Genomic DNA, 25,942 nt, shown 5'->3' with positions numbered 1-25,942 from the left:
TTTGCAGTTGAGCTGTGAAATTAGTGTTTACTCCATAATGTACAGGATATTTTGTCCACCTGTTTTGTCCCCTGAAAGCTTTGGAATTAAACGTTTCATGGCTGTCAAGAGTCCTGGCATGAGTTAAGGCCAGTGGGACTGAAACCTGGTAGGTCTCTTACCTCTTTCCTCTAATTTGCCACTACCCTATGCAGTTCAGCAAAAATAAAGGGGATGTACACTGCCTGCAGTATGCTGGGCTGGGTAAGGATCACGAATTCTGTCCACAGCAGTGGATTTATCACATGGCAAACCAAAATGACGGATGTGAAATGCTGCTTTTCCTTTGTACTGAAATGTCTTGAGGCCGACGGCGGTGAGCCAACTTTTCTCTCATCCCATAGTGTACTCCACCCTTCTGACAATGCTCACTTTTCTCCAATTGTTATATAAAAAGGTAATGCAATAAAATTGCAAAATAGAGATTTTTCTGTGGTGTAACACACACTGCTTCTACTCTGACAAATGCTGGTATCCTTCTCTTGTGTTGTCTTTAGCTTATTCCTTGCGGCTTATGTTGCAAGCAGATGGCTGTCAGGGTGTGAATTCAAAACTCCCGGTGATAGTGGAAAGTCTGTGAGTTTAGTCTCGCATTCAAACTGGTTGGGTGGACTTCAAGGTTCACAGGCTCACCCAGAGAGGTGGGAAGGTCAAAACTGTGAGGCCTCACATTCAGTTTCTTCTTTTGGATGAACATGGCAACAGTAGTGCTCCATTTCTCATTGGTCCCAGCATTTCTAGGGGTGCTGTAGGTACTTGTCGAGTGAGCAGTACTCATTTGGGGAAAAGTCTGGAACAAAACCTCCAAAAGCCTTGCTGCAGGCACTTACAGATTAACAAACAGACTGCTGGCACTGATTGATACCTGCTGGCATAATGCCACCCTGTCTCATCTCTGCCCATTCCCTGCAATACATTTTAGCGTGCTGATACTGTCAGCAACTCATTTCCTGGGTGGAGGAGAAATACTGGGATGGGAGAGGTGGGGAAAAGAATAGACAGGTGGTGACATTAGCCTTTGTCCTTGTGTCTCATGTCACAGGCTAACTCTGAGTTGCAGTCAGGGTTTGCTCTGCAGAGTTCTGGATGCTGTTTGGTGGACAGGTTTGTTTTGCAACCTGTGTGTGGGCTGCGTTGATTCCCTAGCAGAAGGGAATCTAGCTACTCTGTGTTGTTAAAGCTTTGCTCCTGGCTCTCTGCTGGCAGAAGAAATGGAATAATTGTGGTCCTGTAAATATAGTTATGCACATGCTTGTACAAACGGGCCTGTGTACTCCATATGCAGTCTGTCCTAACTAACACCCAGGATCTAGTTCCTGTTTTTCAAGCCTTCCACTCCTTGTCCTCATTCCTTTGTCGTGGGATATTGGTTTCTGGAATGCAGTTTCTCTGGTGTCATCAGTGCTGGGTGTAGATCACTCCAGGGAGTATTCTGTGGTTATGTATCCAGCAAGTGTGTTAATGTTATCACTGTAGCTGGTTGGCTTGAGTTGGGAATGACAACATATACAGAGGACATCATCTCTGTGTTGTGGCTTTGCTTTACACCCCTGTGTGATAATTTCTCTAGTCCCCAATTATTTTATCCTATTTATTTTTTTATGAAGGCAGTTGCCCTGTTCCTTAAACACACAGCATAGCTGCTCCCACTAGATCCAGCTCTTTCTGGAGAGCAGCAGCAAAGGACTGGCTGCTGTGCTTGGGGTGGCTTTAAAGCATCAGACATGGACCCTCAGTGCTGGGCAAAAGGCTTTCTTGAACTGCAGGTCTACTTTGAGAAGTGAAAGAACAGATATATGTGCCTCAGTTCTGGCCCAGGGTGTCATTTTTAAGGGCAGTACAGGAAGACTGAGGAGTCTCACTGCTCACTTGTTTTCTGACTCCTCTGATGGTACTGCCAGCAAAGTGGGACAATTGGGTGTTACTTTGAGAAGGAGGACAGCTGCCCCAGGCAGAACAGCCTTCCTGTTTGTGGGGTCAGTGTGAAAAAAAGGAGCACAAGTTTTTCAGGCACAGAAGTCTGCCATCTCTTCTCCCCAGCCTGGGATATTAAAATTACCCAGTTTGTTTTCCACTGCTGAAAGCTCAGAGGTAAAGAGGTGTCAAGTTTCACTAACCATCTGTATAATCAGAGCAAATTACCTAACTGTGCTGAGTGATGCACCTTCTATTCCCTCTCGCTAGCATTGTGGCACATTGTTACTTGAAGGTACCATGCTTGTTTTTCAGGGTTACAAGTCCTTCTCTTCCTTGAAAGCCATGTACTTTTTTTCCCCCTTAGCATTAGATTTGCATTCTCTCTCTTTTGAGGAGTTCCAGTACAATCTTCCCTTCACCTCTGGAGTGAAAGACTCCTGAAAGCTGGGTAGAGGTGAGTACTGTCCATTGATAACTCCCTCACTTTGTGTTGATAGACAAAGAAACACAGCGGGAAAAAGAAAAACTGGAAATAGAACTGGCGGCTGCACGCTCCACCAACGAGGACCAACGAAGACACATCGAGATCCGAGACCAGGCCTTGAACAATGCTCAGGCCAAGGTGGTGAAACTGGAGGAGGAGGTAAGGATGCTGGGAGAAAGAAATAAGGGTAGCTTGGGTTCCAGTGACTGTGACTGTGGGAATGAGTTTGTCTTCTGCAAATTATGAGGAAATCTGCTTGCTTCAAAGCTGTTTATAACGTCTTAGCTTTGTGTTGGTTAGCTAAATGACTGAACTGTGCACAGATAAGCCACAAATCTGTATTTCCTTGGAAGTGCTTTCGTCTAAGCAGTCATGTTTCGTTTTCTTTTTGTTTCAACTGATAAAAGTGGGCTGGAACTGAAATCCCAGCCCTGGCAACCTCCTGAACTTGGCAGAAATTCAGATCTGGATGGACTTCTAACTAATATCAAATGAATGCAGCTTGTCCCCTTGCCAGGTGTTCCACTTACACCAGGTTATCGCAGTGCACAGTGCAGATCACCGTATGTGCCCAGCATTCGTAATAAGCTGGGCATGACCTTGGTTGTTTTCTCCCTCCCAAGAGGGGATAATGCATTTGAGCTGCTTAGCTGGGCAGTTTTCACAGCAGTTTCTTTTGTAGCTTTGTCCCTGCCACTCACACATGGTTGTCACCTTGCTGCCCTTCTGCGTCATAGTGTCTGTCCTCTTTCCTCCCGCCTACTCCTTTCCTCTCAAAGGCTCCATTTCCCACTCCCAGTTTCTGCTTCCTTTACTCCTACTCTTCCTCCATAGAGAGCCTCTGGAGGAAATGTCATGACCAAGCACACTTCCTCCACTACAGATTTGTTCTCCTTCAATTCTGCCATCTTCCTGCCTGCTAGCACTCGCCATCTCCCTCAGTTGAGCACTGCACCTATATCCACCTGCACTGTGCTGTCTTCAGAGACTTTCCTCAAACCCTCCCCTTGTCTGCTTCTACTTCTTTCCGTTCAGGATCCCATTGTGCCAGGAGAGGAAGAATGATCCTATACAAAGTGAACATCCTCCTATCTTGTCTTGCCTGCCTTCCTCCTCTCCCAGGTACAGATGTAGTCATCGCCTTAATTTTAGCCTGCTCTTCTCTAAGCTCTCTATTTGCCTCAGTAGTCCTTCCCCTGAACCTTCCTGTGTTTCTTTCCCTAGTGTCCTTAATTTTTGCCCCTTGCAGTACCCTTCTTTTAATGTCTTCAGCTTCATGGAAGCCCTCCCTCAATCTCTCCCCTCCTGGATCTGCTCTGCTCATTCAGGGTGTTGTTGCAGGGTTACCCGCCATCATACCTTATCAGCTTTTCTCCCCAGTGCTTCACCTCACTTTCCTTTCTCCACCACGTCAAATTCAGGCAGTTCCTCTTTGCTTTCCAGGCCCCTCATGGTTTACCCAACCCCATTTCTCTTCTCCCCTTCTTGCTGAGAGAATCTTCTACTGTGGTCTTTCTCGATTTCCAACCATCCCTTCCGCCCCACCCTGAAAAAAGCACTTCTGTGCTTTCTCACAGACTGTCCTCACCTTTACTGCAAACACTGGCAAGGCTGCTTTGAAACATCCCTTGCTGTGATGCTCACAGCATGGTTGGCAGGGGCGAGGCCACAGAGCCTACTGCTGTTCATGCTAACCCAGAGGCTGTCTGCTTGGCCTGCCCTGTGTGCCTGTTTCCGCTTGTTGTCTCCAGTCCCAGACTCAGGCTGTGAGCTTTGAGGGCAGGGAGCTTTCCCTAAGTATGGCACTTAGCATTGCCAGGCTGTGGTCCATCACTGGGGAACCAGGTTCTGTGAAATACAAATTATAATAATAAAAAAACAGAGTCAGAGGAATGCTTAAATGTTACTGACCACGTTCAGCCTTGCGCACAGTTAACAAGCCTATTGATTTCACGAAAATTGCAGCATCTCCTGGCAAGGCTGACTTGCACCTTTGTTGCCCAGGGGAATAGAGAGCATTAGATTATAGGGTGATTTAAACATGACATGGTTCTCTTTGGCTCTAAAACTCTTCTGTCATTTGATCCTGCAACGTATTGGAGCTCTTTGGCTTTCATTCAGATTTCAGCATCTTACTACACTAAAAGTCTGATGTGTGACTAAGTACACAGGACATCCTTGTGGCTTCCCTGGAACTATTCAGATGCTTGGAGTCAACGTGTATAGAGGTGCTGTGATCAGCTGGGGCAGCGCACACACAGCACTTGGCTAGGTTGAACCTCTGTGTAGGCTCTAATATTGGCTCCCTCACATTAAAGTTGAAGCCTTTAGGCGTAATTGTATGTTTTCTTTTCAAAAGACCTCTCTCGTTTTACTAGAAGACTTGTGTTCGGTGCTGTTGCAAAGTATTTCTGCCTAGGTAGAATAGTAAAGTAGGTAAGTAACTCTGGGCTAGATTGCATGATAGCTTAAAAAGCACACATATGCTGATTTACAGTCAAATACCCAGCATGAGGGCTTGTGGTCATTTGCATCCAACCTTTGCTCGAATCCCAGGGTGCACAGGAACTGCCACCCTTCCTGTTGTAGATAAATATGGAAGCGTCTCAGTGAGGGAGCAGGAATTAACGCTGCTTTTTCCTAGATGTGAGGGGGAATAAGGGGAAACAGAAGGAGTAAAGAGTCGCTTTTGCAGGTTTCCCAAATAACATTTTAATAAAATACTTAGGATTATAAAGAATTTGTTCCCTCATTAGTATTAAATTATGGGAACTTTTCAAATCCTCAAGCTGTTTGGTAACTTTCCGAAAGACAGCCAAGCAAGCTGTTCAGTGCTCAGGGCACCATTTAGAAGGGACTGTAAATGTCAGCCCGAGTTAGTGACATTTAGTGACCAAGATATATGAACAATTTGTCAATTACTTCATTTATTTCTGCCGGCTTTATCTGAGTTACTAGTCCCTGTAATTGTCAGGAATTTCCAAACTAGTCCTGCAGAAGAGGGTGGAGTTTCTTACACTAAGGTCTGGCAGCCAGTCTGGCTCAGAGCCTGAGGGGGGTGTGTGTATTTCAGTTGTTGCATCCTGTAATGTAAGTTTTCAGCTTTTTTTTTTCTCCTTCCGTTTTGACTTCCTACTAAGCAGAGTTACCCTGTCTTATATTCACCAAGAGCTATAAGCCATATATCACTATCGCTGAGTTTAAATGTTGCACTGGAATTGGAACTTCCAGATTCCTCTTAAAATCCTTTGCCCGAATTACCAGTTTAGACAAAACCACCGGTCTGTAAAATGTAGATATTTGTCTACTCCTGTGGAGCTTTGAGAGCTTTCATATATACTGGATTTTAGCATCCGAGTTAGAGGGAATGAAGAGGTAAAGGGATGCTAAGTGTGATGGAGAAAGGAATGATCTTGGAGATACTAAAGTATAGTGTGAAGAAGTTGGAAGCAAAAGTAAACATTCATAGAATACTTTCCCTGGTCTGTTAGCAGGGGTAAAATGACTCTTCAAATTTAGAACGAGCTGCCATTAAAGTTTTCGATAGTGTGGAGTTTATTTCTGCAGAGTACTAAAAAGGGTGAGTGATCATGAGTACTTCAAACAAACTTAAATATGTCTACAAACAGACTTGCTAAGTATGTGTATGTTTTATATATAATATTTAAACGTTACTACTTCTCTACTCCACATAATGATACCCAGTTATTAACCCCTATTTTCACTTAATCATTTTTGTTCTTCCCTGTAGTAGATGTTCCACAGTTATGCATAAGTCAGCAGTTTATTAAAATTGTTTCTAGTGAAGTATTAGTCTGTGTTTTTTAAAATCAAAACTTCAGATTATTTTCATTACATGCAATGAATTTGAGATAAATTGAATATATTTGAGGTAAGATGCATGTTGACTTAAAAACATGTATCATGGTCAAAAATGGTTAGTGATAATAATATTCAGAGCTAAAGCAATGAAAAATTCTCATTTTGGAGCGTGGATTGCCACGATGGTCTCAATTTTGATGTAGACATTTGAATGACTGCAGTGTGCAGCAGGTTTGTAGGTGGTAGATGGTCACAGATGGCCTGTATGCGCGAGCTTTTAAAATGGTCACGTTGCCATGACTTAACCAACATCTGCTAGCATACACCTTGAGAGCCTTCAGCAAGCAGAGCAGATGGTTAAACTTCGCTTTGCTCTGGGCCAAGGCCAGCCTGAGACTCTGGGTAAATGCTGGCTTATGGTGAGTCCTTACCAGGCTTGTAATATTGCAGGAGGGAGTTTGATGCCAAATACTTTATCTAACCACAACTGCTGGATGTAGAGGGTACAATTGCTACTTTTTAAACTCTTTTTTAAAAAAAAGTAATTTCTAGAACTTTTATTGAACTGGGTCATTTCTGCTTACCCTGGTTAATTCATACCATGGAAGACCACATTTCAACTTAAAAAAAGTTTTGGTTTTTTTAATAGTAGTGTAACTTGTACTCCTTTGCTCCACCACTTTACAAGCCTCTGTTTTAATGAGTGCCTTAAGGAGACAGCTTTGAAAAATAGTGACTACCACTAAGAAGATATAAATATCTACTCTTTGCCATCCTCATGCACACACCTTGCAATGGAGGGAGAAGCCAGACATCCTCGCTAATGGGTGCAAATTTGGGGCTGGGGGAAAGGAATAAGTTTGAATGAAATATCTTTTCTGAAAGTGGCTTGTATTTAGAAGCTGTAAGATCTTTCAGCCATCAGAATTCAACATAAACCAGATATCAGAGCTAAGATACTATATTCATTTCCTATTCAGCTATTGTGGAGAGAAATAGTGCACTATTTCTGATAACACTGAGGGTTCTGTCTGTGGGGAAATGTGGAAACGTTCATTTCCAAATGACATCTATTGTACTTTATATGCTGTGTCTGAGACACTTTCAGAACAGAGCTCTGGCTTGTAGGGAAGAGACCCAAAGGAGAGTTTGTGTGGTTGAAGGCTTGTCTGTTTTTTCCAGTCACTTCTCTGGGTCTATAAAAAGATATTCCTAGTCTCCACAGCTTTGTCTCACTTAAATTGTTAGACTCTCAGAGCTGCATAACTACTCCTTTCAGGACAGAGTTACTTTTAAAGAGTACACTTTTTGGATGGCTTATCATTCATGGATGGAGAGGAGAGAAAAATCCCTCTCTTCTCTGTAACTAGTGTGTGCATGTGTCTTTAATGACCTGCATTCTTGTCGCAACACAGAACTGGCTTTTTATTGCCGTGTCGCTACCTCTCATATTCTGCCTATTAGTAATTTTCCAGAGGTGGCTTTGAGAGTTATAACTTATTTTACACAAACAAACGGAGAGACGACATTATGACATTCCCATGCAACAAACACTATTCCCTAGCAAGAGGATAATGTTACCAAATTGCTTTAGCATGAGTTCTTGCTGAGGCCAGTGGCGCCTTATTGGGCCTGAATTCAAACAAACTGAGGGTTCAAAGGCATCCTAGAGGAATATATTCCAACAGCAAGACGGAGAGGTGGTTTAAACGTGCTTGCTGTCTTTTTTTTAAACTACATTTCTGCCATAGCAGGCAAATTCTTGTGGGGAAACACATTTTCAGCTGCATCTGAATAGATTCAGCTTTAGGATAAAACCAGAATGTAATGAAAACACCCTGAATATATTAAACAAAGGACTTTGAAGACATCAGAAATAGTGGGTGGGAGACAAGCAGATGCTGACGAGTGTTACCAATTTGCTGAAATAGGAGCTGTCCAAGATGAAGAGGGTAATGGCTGGGTTTGTCAAAATGCCTTGGGAGAGTTTCTGAATCATTGCTAGCTATGCAGGAAGTCTTCTCTTCTTCCCCAGAAAAACTCTTGCTGAGTAACGCATCTGGAAGCGATGAATCTCTTTACAAAAGAAGATCATTTCTTCCCCCTCACCTGTTATGTCCAGAACTGCATTTGTCCTGCAGAGGCAGCTCCAGTTTGGAGGATGTTAAAGCCTCTACCTCCCTTGCTTATAGTGACTTGACAGTGAAACTTCCTCATTCCTGTATGCCCCTGCTCCCTGTGCTGTGTGCATGAAACCGCCCTGCCCTCTTCAGAGCCTTTCTTCTGCAAGGACCTGGCATCCCTGAAAGAGATTGCATGGATTTAGTCAAAGACTAAATCAAGTGAGGGAACAGGATTCGTTCAGCTTTTAGAATGTTAATCCCTTTTCTGCTGGGCAGTTGTAGTAATAATCAAATATCCCTATTTCTGACAGGAATGCTTTGTCCTTGGCCATTGATTGCAGACCATGCGAATGCTCTCTGTAGCAGAGAGGTGTGCAGGTTGCCTGCTGCCGGGCACTGCATTGTCTTATGAAGTCTTTTCTCCTGCAAAAAGATTCTGTGGACTAGTTTCAGTTTTCTAGGTTTAATGAATTTGTTTAATCATTTCATCCCTGTATGTTTAGAGTGGTTGATTCATTTTCCATTGCTGGAAGCCCTGCAGTTCAGGGATATCGGTGTGCAGACATTTTCAGGCAGCAAATCTTTCTGACTAACTTGGAAACAGATTGCTCTTGAGGTCAGCCAGACTCTTGTGAGCAATGAAGCCTCTGAATCCCAAGCGTATCCGCTTCTCCCAGCTGGCTCTCAACTGCAGAAAACAGTCTTGACAAGGGATAGAGGAAATAAAATGAAGACAGAAGTACTTGATTGGGAGGCCAGGGAAACTTTCAGGGGTATTCCCTGCATCAGTTTGCACTTTTGTGTTCTAGATTTCTGCAGAGTCCCAAGCCAGTCCTTGCCTTCTTTGTTTTTCTTGTCCTCAGCCCTGTTGCAGGATTTACGTAAACATCATAGTGGATGTGAACTGAAGAGTGACTGCTCTTATTTACAATGGTTTCATTAGAAAATCTTGTTGATAAAGCCTGAAATTTGATACTTGGGTAGGACATGTTCCAAAGCAGTCAGGGATTGACCTGGAGAAGATAGGCACATGATTAAAGTTGTGCCATGTGCTGTAGGAAATGCTGGGAAGGGATACAGTCATGCTGAAGTGCTCTGCTGTGCTTCCAGACGTGAACTGAGGTTATTTGAGATCTTACCGTCTTAAAGAGGTGTTATAATAAAGATATTATTATGAGTAAAATGCTCTACATTTTCAGAGCACCCTTCAAGGCAAAACAGTTATAATACATTATGTGAGCATGAGCTTGCTTCTTAGTTAAATGCAGTGCCATCAAAAGGAAAATTACTATCTTGTCAAATTTATTTAAGATTATATACCAAAGGGTGTGACTGCATCCTTGTAAAGCTTCAGGAATGAACTCTTATCTAGAGCACGTGTTCACTGCAAGGCCTGTTGCAGAGGAGAGAATTCCAGCGTCCTTTGATGCCATCTCCCCCATGGTAGATGTTACTATGGCCCTTGGCACTGAGCAGCCAGTTTTGGTGCTTTGCTGGAAGAGAGAGGATGGGAAATCCATGGCAAATGACCAAGAACAAGCCTCAACATGCTGCCACTTATGTCTGCAGCACCCTGGCAATACTCAGGAAACTGTTTCCAATTCCTGTCTGCGATCATACTCTCAGTTTATGGTAATGAAATCCCTCTGTGCTTGGAAGAATTACTCCTGATCCTCTTTAGACTGAGAGGATGGATCGAGTTAGAAAGATTTTTTTAAAAAATTAATAAAAATTAGATTTCACTGCTACCACTCCTGGAGAATCCTGGTTCACAGAAAGGTAAATTGTTCTTCACAAATACTTGCAGTAGCAGAGATGGCAGAGCTGGAAATGAATGATTCTGCTAGAATATGCAGTGAGTTGACTTGAGTGCAGTGAGTGCATGAAATGAAACAATCTCATATAGAAAGGATAATTGTGTCAAAAGGCACATTAGGAAAGCTGAGTTGTCTGAAGCACATACATGCCTTTAAATCTTATTGAACATCTGTGTTCCAAAAAACTGAAAATTATTTGAGGGATTCCTGAATTAATTCTGGATTTAAGCCATTAAAAAACTTACACACACAAACCCCAGATTTTCTAACATTCCTAATTCTTCCTGATGCTAGAAGATGAAGTGTATTTTGTGAAGGGGGGCAAAAAAGTTGTCTTTATGAAAAGCCACTGAACAAGCTGTGCCTGTACTTTAGGCCTGGTGCATGAGTTAGGCGTGTGCAGGCAGTGCTCGTAAGTTGGGCAATTGCTTGTGTTGCAATGTTTCACCTGCAGGTTTGGCTGATGGGAGCACTTTCAAAGTGAACGTTTCAGTGGAATTTCTGTGTCCTAATTCTTTTTTGGCTGGGCTTTTGGTATTCTTTGAATGCAGGCCAAAATGTTAATCCACACTTACTCAGGTTTATTAATTATGAAACTAGTAAAATGTTGTCAGCAGCTACTTTTGCAAGGAGAATTTTACCTGTGTGTTAAAAACTTTTCAGATATTTAAATGCTTTGTGGTAGGTAATAAGAGACCAAATGTCCATCCTTCCTTCCTTAATTTTTTATACAGAAGAGTTGGTGAGGAGAGCAGATTTTCAAGAGATTATTATTCAGCTCAGTGCATGATATTTCATTGCTAGCGAGTTTATTAGGTTGTTCCTTACTCTTCTCCAGGTCAGTAAGCTCATATGTAAAATCAAGATCCAGGGTGCTCTCCATTTCTAGGTTCTGCTGCTGACTCATAGTTTATAATTTCTGGCTAGTTACAGAACTACATTCAACTGCTGTTAATCTAAATGTAGAACTAGTGCATTAATCTACACGTTATTGGAGTCTAAGAAAGCTTAAATCAGTGTTATTAAGCACTATGATCTACAATGGAAATATCTATTTAGTATAACATTTTTATTGATTTTCTGCAGAGCAGCAGTGGAATATTAAGTTGCATTAAAATGTTCTTGTCCCTCCCATTACAAACAAGCTTGAAATCTTGAGCAATCAAAGGATAAAAATACCTTTCTACTGTACATGCACTTGTGGGAAGGCCTTTAGCTGGATTACTCACTGTTTATTGTAACTTTTATTATAAAATACTTGTTTGGGGAAAATCTTCTAGGGCAGCAACATTCATGCTGTGAGATTAGATGCCTGCTGACTTTATGAAGAGAAGAAAAGGATACCATGTCTGGGATTAATAGTGTTTGGAGATTTTTCTCTCTCTCCTATTCATATTGCAGTCTCTTGATTGCCTCAAGGAACAGGAGTGTGAAAAGGGAAAATTTTGAAGAAATACACAATCATTCCTTTTCAAAAGGAAGGTGCAATGTAGGAACGGCTCATGTTGTTCAGATCAAAGCCCAGCAAGCCCAGTATCCTGTCTCCACCGAAACTTGCAGCAGATTCCTAGGGAACACTATCAGAATGGGGCCAACAAACAGCGATACTTTCCCAGAATACTTTCCACTTCCAAGAAGGACTTCCTGAGCCAAAAGTGGTGTCTTTTGTCTTTAATATCCCTCAGTGGACTTTTCTTCCATGAAGCTGTAGAGTAGCTCTTTGAACTCACATAAGGGAGTCTGTGTTTTGCATTGTGATGCTTCTCTAGACTTTGGCTCTGACTGTTGGGGAAAGTTGCTTTCTTCCTGCTATTTTTGTGTTTCAGGGTTTATGACAATCATAGCTAAAAAAGCAGTGCCCCAGATTTGCTGCAGAAGGCCAGCTAATAGTGATTGTTAGTCTTTTCCTTAACAGAAAATTATGTCCATAGGTGTGCAGTATTCTATATATTAGAATAGAGCTGGGCCCTGGGTATGTTGTATTCTTTTTTTTCCATTCATATTTTAGTTTGGTTTTATTGTGCTGAACTGTGGATTAACCTTGCTAAGACAGTTATTGGGGGTCTCGGCATGGTAGTTTTCATTGCTTATCATGAGAGAGGATAGCAGCCTGGTTTGCAGGATGAACGATGGAGGAGGATGGAAGGGCAGGGGCAAGGAACGGAGCAGGACCTCTCAGGTCACACTGGGCCAAGAAGACTGCTAGAATAAACCTGTCTGCAGCATGGAGAGAGCACAGGCCATGTCTAGTGTATGCTTTGATCCTATTCATTATTTTATTGTTATGGAACTGGAATAGGAGCCTGCAAGTTTTGATTCAGTTTCTGCTTAAACCTCATAAAACCACTGCCAGCAATTTTCAATATTGCACTGAAAAGCGTTCCCAACTTGTGGACCAGCTCTAAATGCTGTATTTGCTACAGTTACCTTGGTAACATGTGTCAAATCACTTAAATACTTGCTATTATGAACCCAGATGCCCTTTCTAGCCCATTGCTGCTCTCAATCATTTGCAACAGATAATTACCTCAGTTTCCCCATCATTACCATGGGGTCGCTGAGGACAAAAAGAACAAATATACCTAGCAGGAAGGCAGAGATGGGAAAGACCTGTAACGTCTTGAGTGTCGAGTGCAGGGTAGGAGTCGGAGGCACACTGCCAGCAGTCATCTGGACATGTTCTTCCTGGCTGTTGTTTCTGTGCTCTGCAATATGTACAAAGCCAGAAGTTCACTCACTTGTTCTCACTATTTAATTTATGTTGCATTTTCTTCCTTGTTTCAGCTAAAAAAGAAGCAGGTCTATGTTGAGAAGGTGGAGAAGATGCAGCAGGCCTTGGTTCAGCTGCAGGCAGCGTGTGAGAAACGGGAACAGCTGGAACACAGGCTGCGGACCCGGCTGGAGAGAGAGCTGGAATCTCTCCGGATGCAGCAGGTACCCGCTGTTTCCCTGTGCCATACCAGGCTTCTTGTACATTCTAGGTTTCTTGTATGTGTGGTGTAGGGTATAGTGTACCCTACACCACACATAAAAGAAGGGCGGTGGTTTTTTCCACCTTGTAAAATAAACAAATTTTTCTTTTGGTAGCTAGAATTATGGATTTGCTGGCCACTGTATTGTTTTTACTTGATTTAATTCTTCCATTCCAACCAAAAAGTTTAGATGAGAGAGCAATAGGGGATCCGTCATGTGACAAGATTCAGACATAACCATATAGCTAGGTGGTGTTCTATCTTTAAGTAACCTGGTTATAGTTACCTTCAAATTATTTACAAAATATTCTTCACAGTTTGAGATGTTATATAAAATTCATTAACGACTGGCCTGAAAAGAGGCTCTTCAAAAAGCTTTTGCATTTAAAAAAAACCAAACAAAACCAAAACAGCAAAACCAATTCTGTAAATGCAGTTGATGGAAACAATGGGAGCTTCACATAGAATATATTCTTACTATTGTAACGTGAGTCTTTTTCAGTGAAAAGAATGAATGCGAAGTAGATTGTGCAGTGATGCTGTGAATCGGATGCGAAGTTTTAGTTTTATTTCAACCTGTGTCAAACATAGGTGAACCGTTTGTAAATTTTACTGGAGATTGGATGCAGTCTGTGTTCTAAATCACATTTAGTTTCAGGTTATGTTTATCTCCCAACTTCCATTTCTACATAGGAACGGATATTTAAATCTTGTATTTTTGTATTGGTTTTAGTAGGAGTTACAGTAATTTGATAAACTTTTCCATGTTACCTTTGGAAGGTTAGGTACTCTGAATCCCACAATTTTTGACATTGAGCCTGAGTCAACACAAAAAAATAGCTTTCTTGTCATGGTTAAGAATTCTGAGCTTAACATAAAATAGCTTGTCTGCCCAATTTTTTTTCTTTTAAACATTTTTTTTTTAAGTCAAGTATCCTGCCAATCCCTGATGAAACTTCCATATAAAACTCTGCGTCTTATCTCTTGAACTGTTAGCTCAACAAATCTCCACTCTTTCTTGTTTTGAAAGTGAACACTGCCTGTCTTCCAGAGCTTGTTTTAGAACTGAATTATTTTTAATCCCCCGCTACTTAATCCACAGGTATACAATGATTTAATAACCAAATCCTTTAAAAATATTTTGGATGTATTTTTTTAAAGGTGTGATAACTCTTTTATACTAGTTAGTGTTTTGCTGGAACAATGTTGAAAGTAAGTCTCTGTTACTTTAGGCATTATGGATGGGCTGTAGACATCAGACCTGAATCAGATGATCTAGTTCTCGGATGTACATGTGGGGCTTTGCACATGGAAAAAGGCCTTAGGAGGAGTATTTTCCATCTCAGATATTTGCTTGGTAGTATTGACCAGCTCTGGAATGGCATCAGGAAGCGCTCTAGCATGGGTGCTGTGAGTTAAGCTGTCTTTCTTGGGAGCAGTGCTTGATGTTTTATAACTTCTAAGCTTCAACATTTGGAAAATAGAAGAAGCCTTTCTTGCATTATATGAGCTTGCTTCCTGGTTTTGACAGTGAGGCTGAACTGCCCCTGCAGATGATTAAGCTCTAAAGGAGACCATTACCACCACCTAGTTTGACCAGCATGGCACAGGCCACCACATTTCACTCTGAGGGGGTTCTTGCATCAAGCCAGTGGTGCTCTGGACCAACCAATCCTGAGTCTTAGAGATGCATCCTGAGATGACTTCTTTTATTTTTTTCTTTGAAAATCAGCGTCAGGGTACATCTCAGGCTGCCAATGTCTCAGAGTACAACGCCACAGCGCTTATGGAACTCCTCCGAGAGAAGGAAGAAAGGATTCTTGCTCTGGAAGCTGACATGACCAAGTGGGAACAGAAATATCTGGAGGAGAGTGTGATGAGGCAGTTTGCTTTGGATGCAGCTGCAACTGTGGCTGCTCAGAGGTAAATGAGACTTTTCATAGTACAGGGATTATTTTGTTTTTCCAGTTGAATGTCATATTTCCCACCAAGGAATGTTGTCATACCACCCTCCCATGATACCTCACCATGTGGTCTGAATGGCTTCTCAGACTTCTGCATGCAAGTGGAGCTTGGCTGCTTTTCCTGGGAGCTGTGCAATTGCCAACAATTAGAAACCTTTTTCCAGGGGAAGATTCCTCCACATGCAGGAGCCATTTTCCAGACTAGAATTGTTCTGAGCCATTCCTAGAAGCTGTTGATTCAAAAGTAGGTATGAGAGAAGGGTTTTGGTTTTTTATTTTTTTAAACAGGAATCAGTCCTTGCTGAAGTCATGTGAGATGGGGTAAGCTTGGTGATTCACATCATTCACCCTGAATGGCTTACTTGTTCTCCAGAATGTTTTTGCAAATTACTTTGTGGTATTGTCCTCAACATGGTTACTAACCAGAAACATCTACTAGGAAATTCTGCTCAAAATATTCTGCTGTGTATGGAGAACACTGCTTGTGGGGGTGGGAAGGGTGTCAGAAATTTGGTAGCAAGCTCACAATCCAAGACAACTGTACAGAAACACTTATTATGGCTGTAACTAGGCCCAAGTACTTCAGCTAGTTGGTAAACAAGAGCCTGTTACTGGAGTGCAACTCTTTAGCATTAGGTATTGGTTACATATATTTCCATTGCTCACTAGTTTCTGGTTCTTGACAGCAGATTTTATTTTAGATTGTTTCATGAACCAGATTCAAATAGGGATGTTATCACAACTGCCTTCCTAGCTCATAAGATCATACTAGAATTACAGGCATAAAGTTGCAGATCTGCTGTGTTAGCGTTTAAAGACTTATCTTATCTTGCTCCAGAAGCAGGCTGTTATTTTCGGGTATTGATGCTTCTTGTGCACTGTTTTCCACCTCCCCAGAGATTCTCTAAAGGCTCTTGCTACTGCTTGTCCTTAGAGGCCATGTTATATTTCCAGTGTGTGCTGATAAGTAGAGCTCTGCTGTACTGTTTATCGTGGAATGAGAGGGGATGTGTTAGTCCTGTTCAGGTTTTGTTAAATGAACAAGAATGCCTTCCAGTCGGGAAAGAGCCAACCTCTTTTTTTCTGTTTCCTTCTAGCTGCTTCTCCCCTAAAAGAGAGTATTCCGTTAATGTCAATGCTTCTGCAAGTTTATATGCAGTTGACACCTATAGTATCTCTTTCAACAATATAGGCGGTGGAGGATTCTAATTTCAGTGGCAACCTCATCTACACTGTGCACAAATTTCTTCCCCTTTTATTTGATAGTGGAAAATAGCACACCTTAGGAAGTTGAGGTTGCAGGAAGGATGCTTTACAGTACAGGCAGGAATCTGGATCATGTTAGGTTTCTTTGATGAATGACCTTCTTATGTCCTTCACATTGGTGCTTTGCCGTCTCTGATCTGAACTTTGCACAGTTAAAGGTACTTTTACCAGACAGTTATTAGACCTCCTGGGTTTGAGAGAACAGATTTCTTATTACAATTAATTGGAACTCTTGGTAACTCCAAATTTTATTTTGTGTTTGTTTTCTTCTAATTATGTTAATGCATAGCTGTGTCAGTAACATGCTCTTAATGTTATGAGTCATACAGTGATACAGCGCATAGCACAGTGACTTCGTTCTGACGGAACAGCAGCAAGTAGAATGAAATATGCATTATGTTTTGGTTACTGGACTGAACAACTATCACGGTGTTAACATCAGGCACTATATGGTATCAGTCTGAAACTGCTTTCAGCCCACTCCAAATTTTTTGGACCAATCTGCTTAGGATTGCTTAAGAAACTTCCATGCCTAGTTCCCTTTCATATTCAGATCCTCTTTGAAGGGGAAGGGAAACAGCTTTATATGTGAAGCAAAGTTTGTGCTGTTTCAATTGAAGAGAAGTGCCTATTGTTCTATACCATCCCTCCTCCCCATATCCTTGGATTTGCCTCATTGATCAGTTTACAATAGTACAGAGAGTGAACCAGTTACAGGCTGGCCCAAGATGGACAGTAGATTGACTATTGTTGTAGTGACTTGTGTCTTTTTGTAATCCTTCTTTCAATAGGACTAGAAGTTGGATTTTTGGAAGACACTGAGCCAGCCTAAACTAAAAAAAAAGTGGATATTCTTGTTTGTTACTTTTGAGCAATAATTTTGTGCTGCTAGGAGGAAAGCAGCAACCTTAGCTGGTCCTTCATCTGCTCTACTGCTTGTTCTTAGGGACACGACAGTGATCAGCCACTCGCCTAACCCTAGCTATGACACCTCGCTGGAAGCTCGCATTCAGAAGGAGGAGGAGGAGATCCTGCTTGCCAACAGGAGGTGTCTTGACATGGAGGGAAGGTAAAATGCAGTTTGGTCCTATCTGGCTTCTTTAGGACAGGGATTTTAAATTAATTGTCTGGGTAGACGCCTCAGAACCAGAAATTCTTGTGTCTTCAGCAATAGCAACAATGTAGGATGCCAGACGCTCATTTGGCCAAGGGAGTATCTACATAGCAATCCAAAACCTGTCTTGATACTGAGGGCTAATGCAAAAAAGTCTAGTTTTAGATTTTTTGCATCTTCTCTCTTCAGGGCATCTTCATCAGACCCCAGGCTCCAGCCACCTCTTAAGAGTCTCACAGAACTGTATTCCCATGGGTTAGGTCCAGTGCAGACTCCCCAAAGTGTGTTAATCCTCTTCTTTCTGTCAGTCTCATGTCCTGGCCATACCTCTCAGCTTTGTCTCAAAGCCCCTTCCATGGCTGTTTAGAGCAGCTTCCAGTAGCCAGAGGTGGGTGGGTAACTCAATGCCGTTCTCTTGTGAGTGTATACAGGAAGTTTCATGCATGATCTGCTCTGGTTGGCCAGGGAGCAGCCAGTATTCAGGGCAGTAAGGTCACAGGCATCCTCTTTCTGCGTCCCCAAATGCCTAAGGGAGTCGTAGTCACAGCCATGGGGGCACTGAGGCCTCAGTGCAAGGAGACAGGAGTACAAGTATGTTGTTCTTCTTTGTACTTCTCAAAAAGGATTAAGACTCTGCATGCTCAGATCATTGAGAAGGATGCCATGATCAAAGTCCTGCAGCAGCGCTCCCGGAAGGAGCCCGGTAAGACAGACCAGCTCTCCTCAATGAGACCTGCCAAGTCGCTGATGTCCATTTCGAATGCTGGCTCGGGCTTGCTGTCCCACTCATCAACACTGAGCAGCACGCCCATCCTGGAGGAGAAGAGGGAGGACAAGAGCTGGAAAGGCAGCCTAGGTAATTTTTAAATAACAGTGACAATTCAGGTATGCGAGTCACTGCTCAGAGGGGAGGCAGGAGCAGCAGAAGGAAGAAGGTGTGTTGGACAGACAGATCAGCTGGCCTAGCATGCAGTAAAGCTTGACTGCAAGCAAGATGGGCCACATTTGGAACAACTGCTTGTTTTAGTCACTTCTGGGAAATAGTGACTTCTGATGTCCAGGCTCTGTCATTAAAATATGTAAGCCTTTATTCCCAAGTTGGTACCTGACTTTAGGGATATTTGAGATACAATTTTCAGAGATCACAAACGCTTGCTTGCAGCTGGGTTGTTACAGCTGTCTGAAGGTGTAAAGTCTCCTTGAATAGGAGCAGAGATACAAATCAGGATTTCTATCCCGTAGTGTTGTGCCTGCACTAACATGACTCCTGTCTGGAATGGCTCAACACCATTGTTCAGAGAAAATGAGTTGTAACAAAGCAAATCTTAGATGATTTCTTTTTTTTCCTGGGGGGAGGTTAGTCCCAAAGGCCCTCCCTATGAGACTAAAGGACCCTGAAATGTAAATGAGAATCTGTTGCAGCCGATTTCATAGTGTGCAGATTTACCCTGCAGGGCCACTGCTTAGGGACAATTAAGGTGTCAGTGCCCACTTGTGTATCTCTGCATGCAGCAACACGAGGATATTGCTATTCTTCAGGTACTTCAGCACCCAGTGGTGAAAGGTGCTATAGAAAGGTAAATTAGTGCTGTCTGCTGTAGCACAGAGCACTTTTCAGGTCCTAGAGCAAGTACCACAGAGGGGTACAGAACTGATACCAGTTAGTTTTCTGAGATTGTAAAATTTCCTTCCCTTTTTCCACAAAGGTGTTCTGCTGGGAACAGAATATCGCTCTGAATCCATTCCCTCCACCCCCTCTCCTGTCCTTCCTTCCACACCGTTGCTGTCAGCCCACTCGAAAACAGGCAGCAGAGACTGCAGCACCCAGACTGACCGGGGGAATGAACAGAGCAAAGCTGCACCTTCCACTGCAGCTCCCACGCCAGGACGACTCCCCAGTACCAACCTGGCCTACAGTGCAGACAAAACAGGTAACAAAGCTCAGCTGCTCCCCCAGAGGGGCCCCTGCCACTGACCTGCCATCAGTTCTGCTCTGTGGGACAGGCCCTGCCATTCTTTTTTCCATTCAGGAAAACTGGGTTTAGTTTTTGTGAGGACAGATGGGTTTCAGAGGCAAGCTTGACAATGTTCTGAGAGGTCTCAAATGCTCTGAAGGAAAAAAAAAAGCCTTAGGAGTGATAGCATAAGCATGGCCACACTGCATAGAGAGGTATAGTGAGATTTAAGAATTGGGGAAGGTATATGCAAATCCCAGGATAGTCTCTGAGTCAGTGTCTACTCTGAAGTAAATTGCAAGTAGCATGCGGGGTTTAAACAGTGTATGAAAATGGGCTGTAGAAACTGGCCATTGCATTTTAGAGGGTATTCAAAGCAAAGTGGACTCAGATAAGGGGGAGGAAGAAGGAAAGGTAACTATCATGATAAAGCTGTCTTGTTATTATACTGTCCCAGTCGCAGGACCGATTTCAGTGTTGGCACGAGTAGATCCAGTTGACAGTGACTGTCACAGAAGCTGAATTTGCTTCCCACAGAGCTCCGAGCTGGCAAGAGCTGCTCATTTTCCAGCCCACTCTGCCAAATCAATGCAGATTACACAACCTTGCCTCTTCTACTTACACACACATTACAATTATGTTGTTCTTTATGGAAGAGTGAATTTGGCTGGTGTGCTTCTTGCCGTGCTGTGCTATTTAATGGGTATCAAGGGAGACAGGGGAACAGGTTTTGTGGTGAAAGTCTACACTGACTGCATTGGTTTAAATGCAGTCACTCCAGTTTTATATGCTGTCATGTATCAGTGGGAGAAACCCAAAGGGAATTTGATAAAATATCTACATACATGAAGAATTTAATTTTTTAAAATTAAATAAGGAGTTGTTAGCTGTCTTTTGGCCAGTGATAGAAGATGACTTTTAAAATGTTAACATCATTTTTCTAACCTCACTGAAGTTACAGCTTTGATTGTCTGTCTCTTGTTTTTCCTCATCACGTAGATGGGCCACTCTTCCACTCCAGCACTCTTGAAAGAAAAGCCCCTGTTCAGACCATGGGGCAGGACCTCCCAGATGGAGAGATGGTAGAATACCTCATCTGAAAGGCTCCAGGATCTGAGCTGGGATACAGTAGCAAGGAATTTTTAAAAGACATTTTTATTGGGAAAAAATTGTAGTACTTGAGTAATAAAAGAACACTCAGCTGTTTGCTCTTGTATATTATGTCTCAAAAGTATGGACAGGTTAATTTATAATTTGTTCTAAATTATAAAAAACCCATAACAATTGTTCTTTGAAGGTTTTCCCTTTTATTTTTTAAATACTGGATCTGGTAATATCTGGAGGAAAAACAAGAACTTAGGTGCACTACATCTGATATTTCATTTCAGTATTTTTTAAGTCTCTTAAACAGAAGTACCTACTCTCACAGCTGTTGGTTAAATGTCTAGCTTGAACACAGTAAGGTGAGCATAAGGGCCTTAAATGATCAGAACCAGGGAGTTAGTTGTGAGCATCACTTAATGGTTTTAGAATACAGGTGTTCTGAGAAACTTTTATAAATTTGAGCTGTGATCAAGGGAGATCTCTCTTTACACTTTCTCTTTACACTCAGTGTAAGAACCCAGAATAGGTATTTCACATTCATAGGCTGGAAAGATTTCCATTTTCAGTGTAGTAGCATACATTTTTTTTTTTCTTCCCAAATTGTGTTACTTCTTTATTAAAAAAAAAATACTCCGGTGATTAATGTTGCATTTCACATTTTTAGTTTCATTGAAAAATTTGCCACGCTTTTATACTTAAGTACTTTTTCAATAATTTATACAGTGGATAGTAAATAATATATTGCGTTCATGTTTTACGTAAATTAAAAAAAGAGTTTACTGGCTCGGTCCTGATGTGTTAGATCAGATTTCTGCCATTGTAATTCATTGGCTTTAGTGGAACTACTCCAAATTTACCATAGTGCAAGTGGCAAGCCCTGTTGCTTTTCAGTGTTAGCAACTTAATCTACTGCATCTGTGGAGATCTTTCTCCGTAGCAGATTTTTCTGTATCTCAAATGCCCTTCTACTTTGTATGTCCCTCCTTCTTGGAGATACTAGATTCTTTTTCATATAGCAAAGCGTCAGAGGTAGGGCTTTAAAGAGAAGCTCTGTGTAAAGTTTCAGATGGTAAATTCTCTTCTTCCAAAATATTCTTTCTCTTCATCTAACTGGAAAGATCAGCTTAAAGAAAGTTCCAAAGGCATTACAGAAGAAAGTTACACATTTAAGTCATCAGGTTCACTTTCAGATTTTTGGGAACTAGCACAGATGCAGCAATGAGTTGGTTGCAGCTGCTATAAGGAGATATTAAGACCAGTAGAAGTAAATGAGTATTTTTTATTACTGTCTTTGCATTTTATTAAAACACTTCAAGATTAATTTCTGTTAAAAACTACTTTTTTTTTTTTACTTGAATGTTAAAATATTTAATTAGCCAGTGGTCACGCATTGGGAACCTGGCTAGTCTCAGCTTTCTGTGCAGCATTAGAGTAGCCAGATTTCATTTCAGATCATTTCACCCTAGAAATAAGGAAAATTGGCAATTAATCATCGAACAGTTAGTGAATGTCCTCAATTCCTACGTAGTTGACACTACTGATATGGTGTCCAACTGAAATGGCCTTACCAGATCAACAGATAGAACATAAATTTCACAATGGATGGTTTGGAGGTACCTTTTGTCTGCTGCATGGGTGACTTAGCATTGCCTAAAGATCAGCTGTGAGTTGGATTCTGTTTGTTTTCTAGTGATAATCACTTAAAAAACAAGGAAAACACTTCCCATCACTTCTAGCAAATTGCTGCTTGTTCGTGTTCTACAGGCTATATTCCTAGACCCACGGAAGTTAGAGATGGCAGAATGCATAAGATAAGAACTAAGTCTAAATAGCCTGGCTTTACCAGTGACTGCTCTAACAGGCAGCACAAACTCCCTTCCATCACCACTACTTAAAGACACTTCAGAGCTGCACTTTAAGGCTTTGACTGTCTCTGCCATATGGGACAATGTCTTTCTGGACAGTGAGGTAGAACTTCCCTACGTGTATTCTAATAATCTGTCTGAATTAGTTCCTCACCCTTTTCTAGACAAACTGTTCACAGCCTCTTCGTTCTCATCCCTGAGAATGTCTTACATTTATTTCTCTTGGCTTAATTCCATCCCATTATATGAAGTAATGCCCACTCTGGATGATTTGAAGTGATTTCTCTTCCTCCTTCACAGTTGTTGGAAATGCAGAAGCTTTTCTCATTAGCTCAAGGTGTCCATCTTTCTGCCATTTCAGCATAATTTTCTATATTGTATTTTGTGGTTTGGGTTTAGAATGAACAATAAGGGAGATAAATGCCATTGAGTGTCCATGTGAGAGAGGGAGAGAGATGTTTGAGTGCTTTTCTGTTCTTTTAAAGTCAGGAAAAATTATATTTCATCTTTACAAGTACTTCTCAGCAGTCAGAAAGAAGTTTTGCAACTGTAAGGCTCTAGATAAACAGTTCCAGCTTGCTTGATTCACATTAATTCTAAAAAGTCTAGGAAAATTTAGATCCTTTACAGGTAAAATCTGTTTTAGAAAACTGATTTTCCCCAATCAATATTGGCTGTTCAGCTGGACTAGGTAAAAATAATTTGTTTATCCTCCCTGCAGCTCATTGTTTTCAAACTGAATGCCACTGTAATCTGTTTTTACAACGAAAAAAAGACATAACAGCTTTCTGTGAATAAAATACAGATTTTGGGCAGCAAGTATCTCCTCCAAAAATGGAAGCCAGGCAGTCGCTGACAGTCCAAACCATCAGGATTGCAGGAGCCTTAGCAGTACTATGCCCATGGAAGTAAATCTGGAAGAAGACGGTGCAGCTTTACATTGTTTAGGTCAGGTTCCTTGCCCTATTTTGTAGTTTTGATTTCTTGCAAAAACAAAACCCCCGAAACTTTTGACGTGGAAGTCTGAGGTCATTTTCCTGTGCTGACATACTAGGAGCCATCAGGAATGTATTCTTTCCCTCGAGCTTCCTCAGCACCATCCTGATGTGAATGTAAAAGAGCTGCTTGCTTTGAAGAAGATGTGTACTATAGTCTTCAGTCTCTCTGTACAGATTTTTATTTTGTTTTTAAACAGAAACTGCTTTAAGGAGACAAACTGCACACCTAGTTCCTTTTCCTTCTGTAGAGCTTATTTCTAGTAGAAAGTGAATTTTAACACAATGATTGCAATGACCTTCTTTGCAAACCAAAATTTTAGACTAAGAGTTTTTCTTAAACTCGGGTATTAGGAGCAGAATTGTAGCTTTTATAAAGAAAGCCACATATTCTTCTTTGTAGAACAAAACAAGAAAATCAAGTTTAGTTATTTTTTCTCTTTCCTTTCACTGCTTACAGAATGGCCAAACTCACAAGTCCTTCCCTTGGGCAGTTCCTCTGGGATTTGACAGCTCAGGGAACTGCCTGAGATCTAGAGGCTTTTGCTCCCATCTGGCCCGATGTCATCATTAACTTCAAATAGCTCCTACCTGGCAGCTCTTGGGGGTCTAGAGCAGCAATTTTCTGTCTGTGGTCTGACTCATGGGGATCTGTGAGTTGCTCCTCAGGAGTCTGCAAAGGGTGGCTGAGGTCAGCAAGTACTGTCAGGGGGCTGAAATTCTTTATGTGTGGTCTCTGCCTCTGTTGGCGAGTTTGTAGAGTGAGAGGCTGAAAACTGGCATTTGCTTTGCTTCATTTTTGAGGCTGCCTGAGTGAGGGGACTTGCAGAGTTTTAGGCCAGAACCATTTCCAAGGACACCTCCTGTTCCAGGAGCCCACACCGATGACCAGCAGCGTGTGAGACGTGTAACAACTGCATCCCGTGAGCCACAACACCAGTACAGTGAATCCCGACAACCATGGCCAGACGATGTGCTTTTTCCATTGCTTATGACGTGGTGGCAATATAAACCCTGTGCAGTGAGGGCAAACAAAATCCCGGGGGTGATTTGCCTTTCTCTCCCTCCCTGCGAGGGCTGGCATAGGTTAGCCCAGGATTCACTGTGCTTCTTTACGCCATGGCTGATGGTTTTGCTCCATGCCAGGGGCAGGGGGCTTTGGGGAGGGGGGTCTCTTTTCATGTATTTGTATAGGAACTCTTTTTTAAAAGCTAGCATTTTTATGTCTAGGAAGTAAAAAGACATTGTAAAATGTAATTGTACTGTATTTATGAAGAAAATACATTTCTTTTCAAAAAGATCTTATTCTAAGTTGGTTTTAAGAGTCTGACTTCCAACAACATCATCTCTTAGGCTTTCAGAAGCATTGAAACCCATCTGGTTTGCACTGTGCTGTCCAACTATACTGTTAGGGCTGTGCTAAACTATAGAGATTTAAGAAGGTGACCATCTACCCTCCTAATGAGCAGAACCTGTGCTGGTCCGAGTTCTGAAGTATTTGAACACTTGCTTGCGTTCAGCTTGGGATTTTCTCAGGATCAGCAATGGAGATGCTGAAATAACTGGGGAGCAGTCTGGAGCAATGCAGCTTCCAAGCCTCGCCTCCGGGAAGAGCTGGGAAAGAGCTGCCCTTTTGCCTTGACTGTGGAGCAGGTTCAGCCCAAGAGGCGGCGCTCGGGACTCCTGTCCTGTCATTTATGTCTCTTCCATTTGTAGAGGAGGAGCTTTGGGGGGCAAATGACTTCAACGCAGTTTCCCTTTCAGCAGAGCTGTGGTCTAAAAGGTGAGAAATGAGTGACTGGTTAGCTGCTTCTCTTTAGGATCCAAAATACTGAAGCATAAATGAAAATACTAAAAGTTCGCCATTTCACAACCTTAGAAAATGTGTCAAGAGAATGATCTTTCCTATATAAATCTATATTGAAGTGAATCGTGGATAATTTTTTCCTCTTTGTTTAAACCCTCAAATTTATTTTGTAATTTGTGACTGAGCTGTTTTGTAATTCAGCTTTTGAAACAGCCCTAAAGCCTTTGAAGATTATGGCAGCTTTAATTCTAGGAAAAAACAAAAGAGTAAGTGTAAATATGCACTAAGAGATCTTGTAAATGTCTATTGTTATGTTTGTAGTTAGCTATAAAAATATTTTGTGTGTTTTTAAAGAATGGATCCTGTGTTTTCAGTTTTTTTCCACTGATTTGCTTGTTTTGCAGTAAATTTTCTTAGTATGAAAACCTTATTGATTATAAAACAAAACCAATCTTCACCTTATCTAGTCCTCGCTGCTGCTTGGCCTTTAAGTTTTCTTTCAACTCCTAATTGGAAATTTTGCAGGATAAAATAATTGTCACTCCAGTCTCTTCCCTTCAGCATCACTTTTTATTTTTTCCTCTGACCGGTCCTGCAGCTGCACACAACTCTGCACGCTTTCACACCTTTCTAAGAATCAGATTAACAACACTTGCTTACCGTAACTTTGAGCTGTGGTGACAGGGCCAGTCATCTCT

The 25,942-nt window shown here is 41.8% G+C and overlaps 1 protein-coding gene across 2 annotated transcripts in view; it reads left to right on the top strand.

The window, feature by feature from the left end:
* The window catches only part of AMOT (angiomotin), a 65,260-nt gene extending 39,660 nt beyond the window's left edge, over window positions 1-25,600 (top strand). For both annotated transcript variants that reach the window (XM_074835335.1, XM_074835334.1), the window contains exons 7-13: window positions 2,454-2,599; window positions 12,987-13,136; window positions 14,907-15,097; window positions 17,351-17,473; window positions 18,142-18,374; window positions 19,225-19,449; window positions 20,473-25,600. In XM_074835335.1, coding sequence (XP_074691436.1) covers window positions 2,454-2,599; window positions 12,987-13,136; window positions 14,907-15,097; window positions 17,351-17,473; window positions 18,142-18,374; window positions 19,225-19,449; window positions 20,473-20,573 — 1,169 coding nt within the window. In that variant the 3' untranslated portion in view covers window positions 20,574-25,600. The remainder of the gene's footprint in view (window positions 1-2,453; window positions 2,600-12,986; window positions 13,137-14,906; window positions 15,098-17,350; window positions 17,474-18,141; window positions 18,375-19,224; window positions 19,450-20,472) is intronic.
* The last annotated feature ends 342 nt before the right edge of the window (window positions 25,601-25,942 follow it).

This window comes from Strix aluco, chromosome 10, assembly GCF_031877795.1.
Source record: "Strix aluco isolate bStrAlu1 chromosome 10, bStrAlu1.hap1, whole genome shotgun sequence".
NCBI lineage: Eukaryota > Metazoa > Chordata > Aves > Strigiformes > Strigidae > Strix > Strix aluco.
The sequence above is the reverse complement of the archived record's forward strand: the minus strand, read 5'-3'. Positions and strand labels throughout refer to the sequence as shown.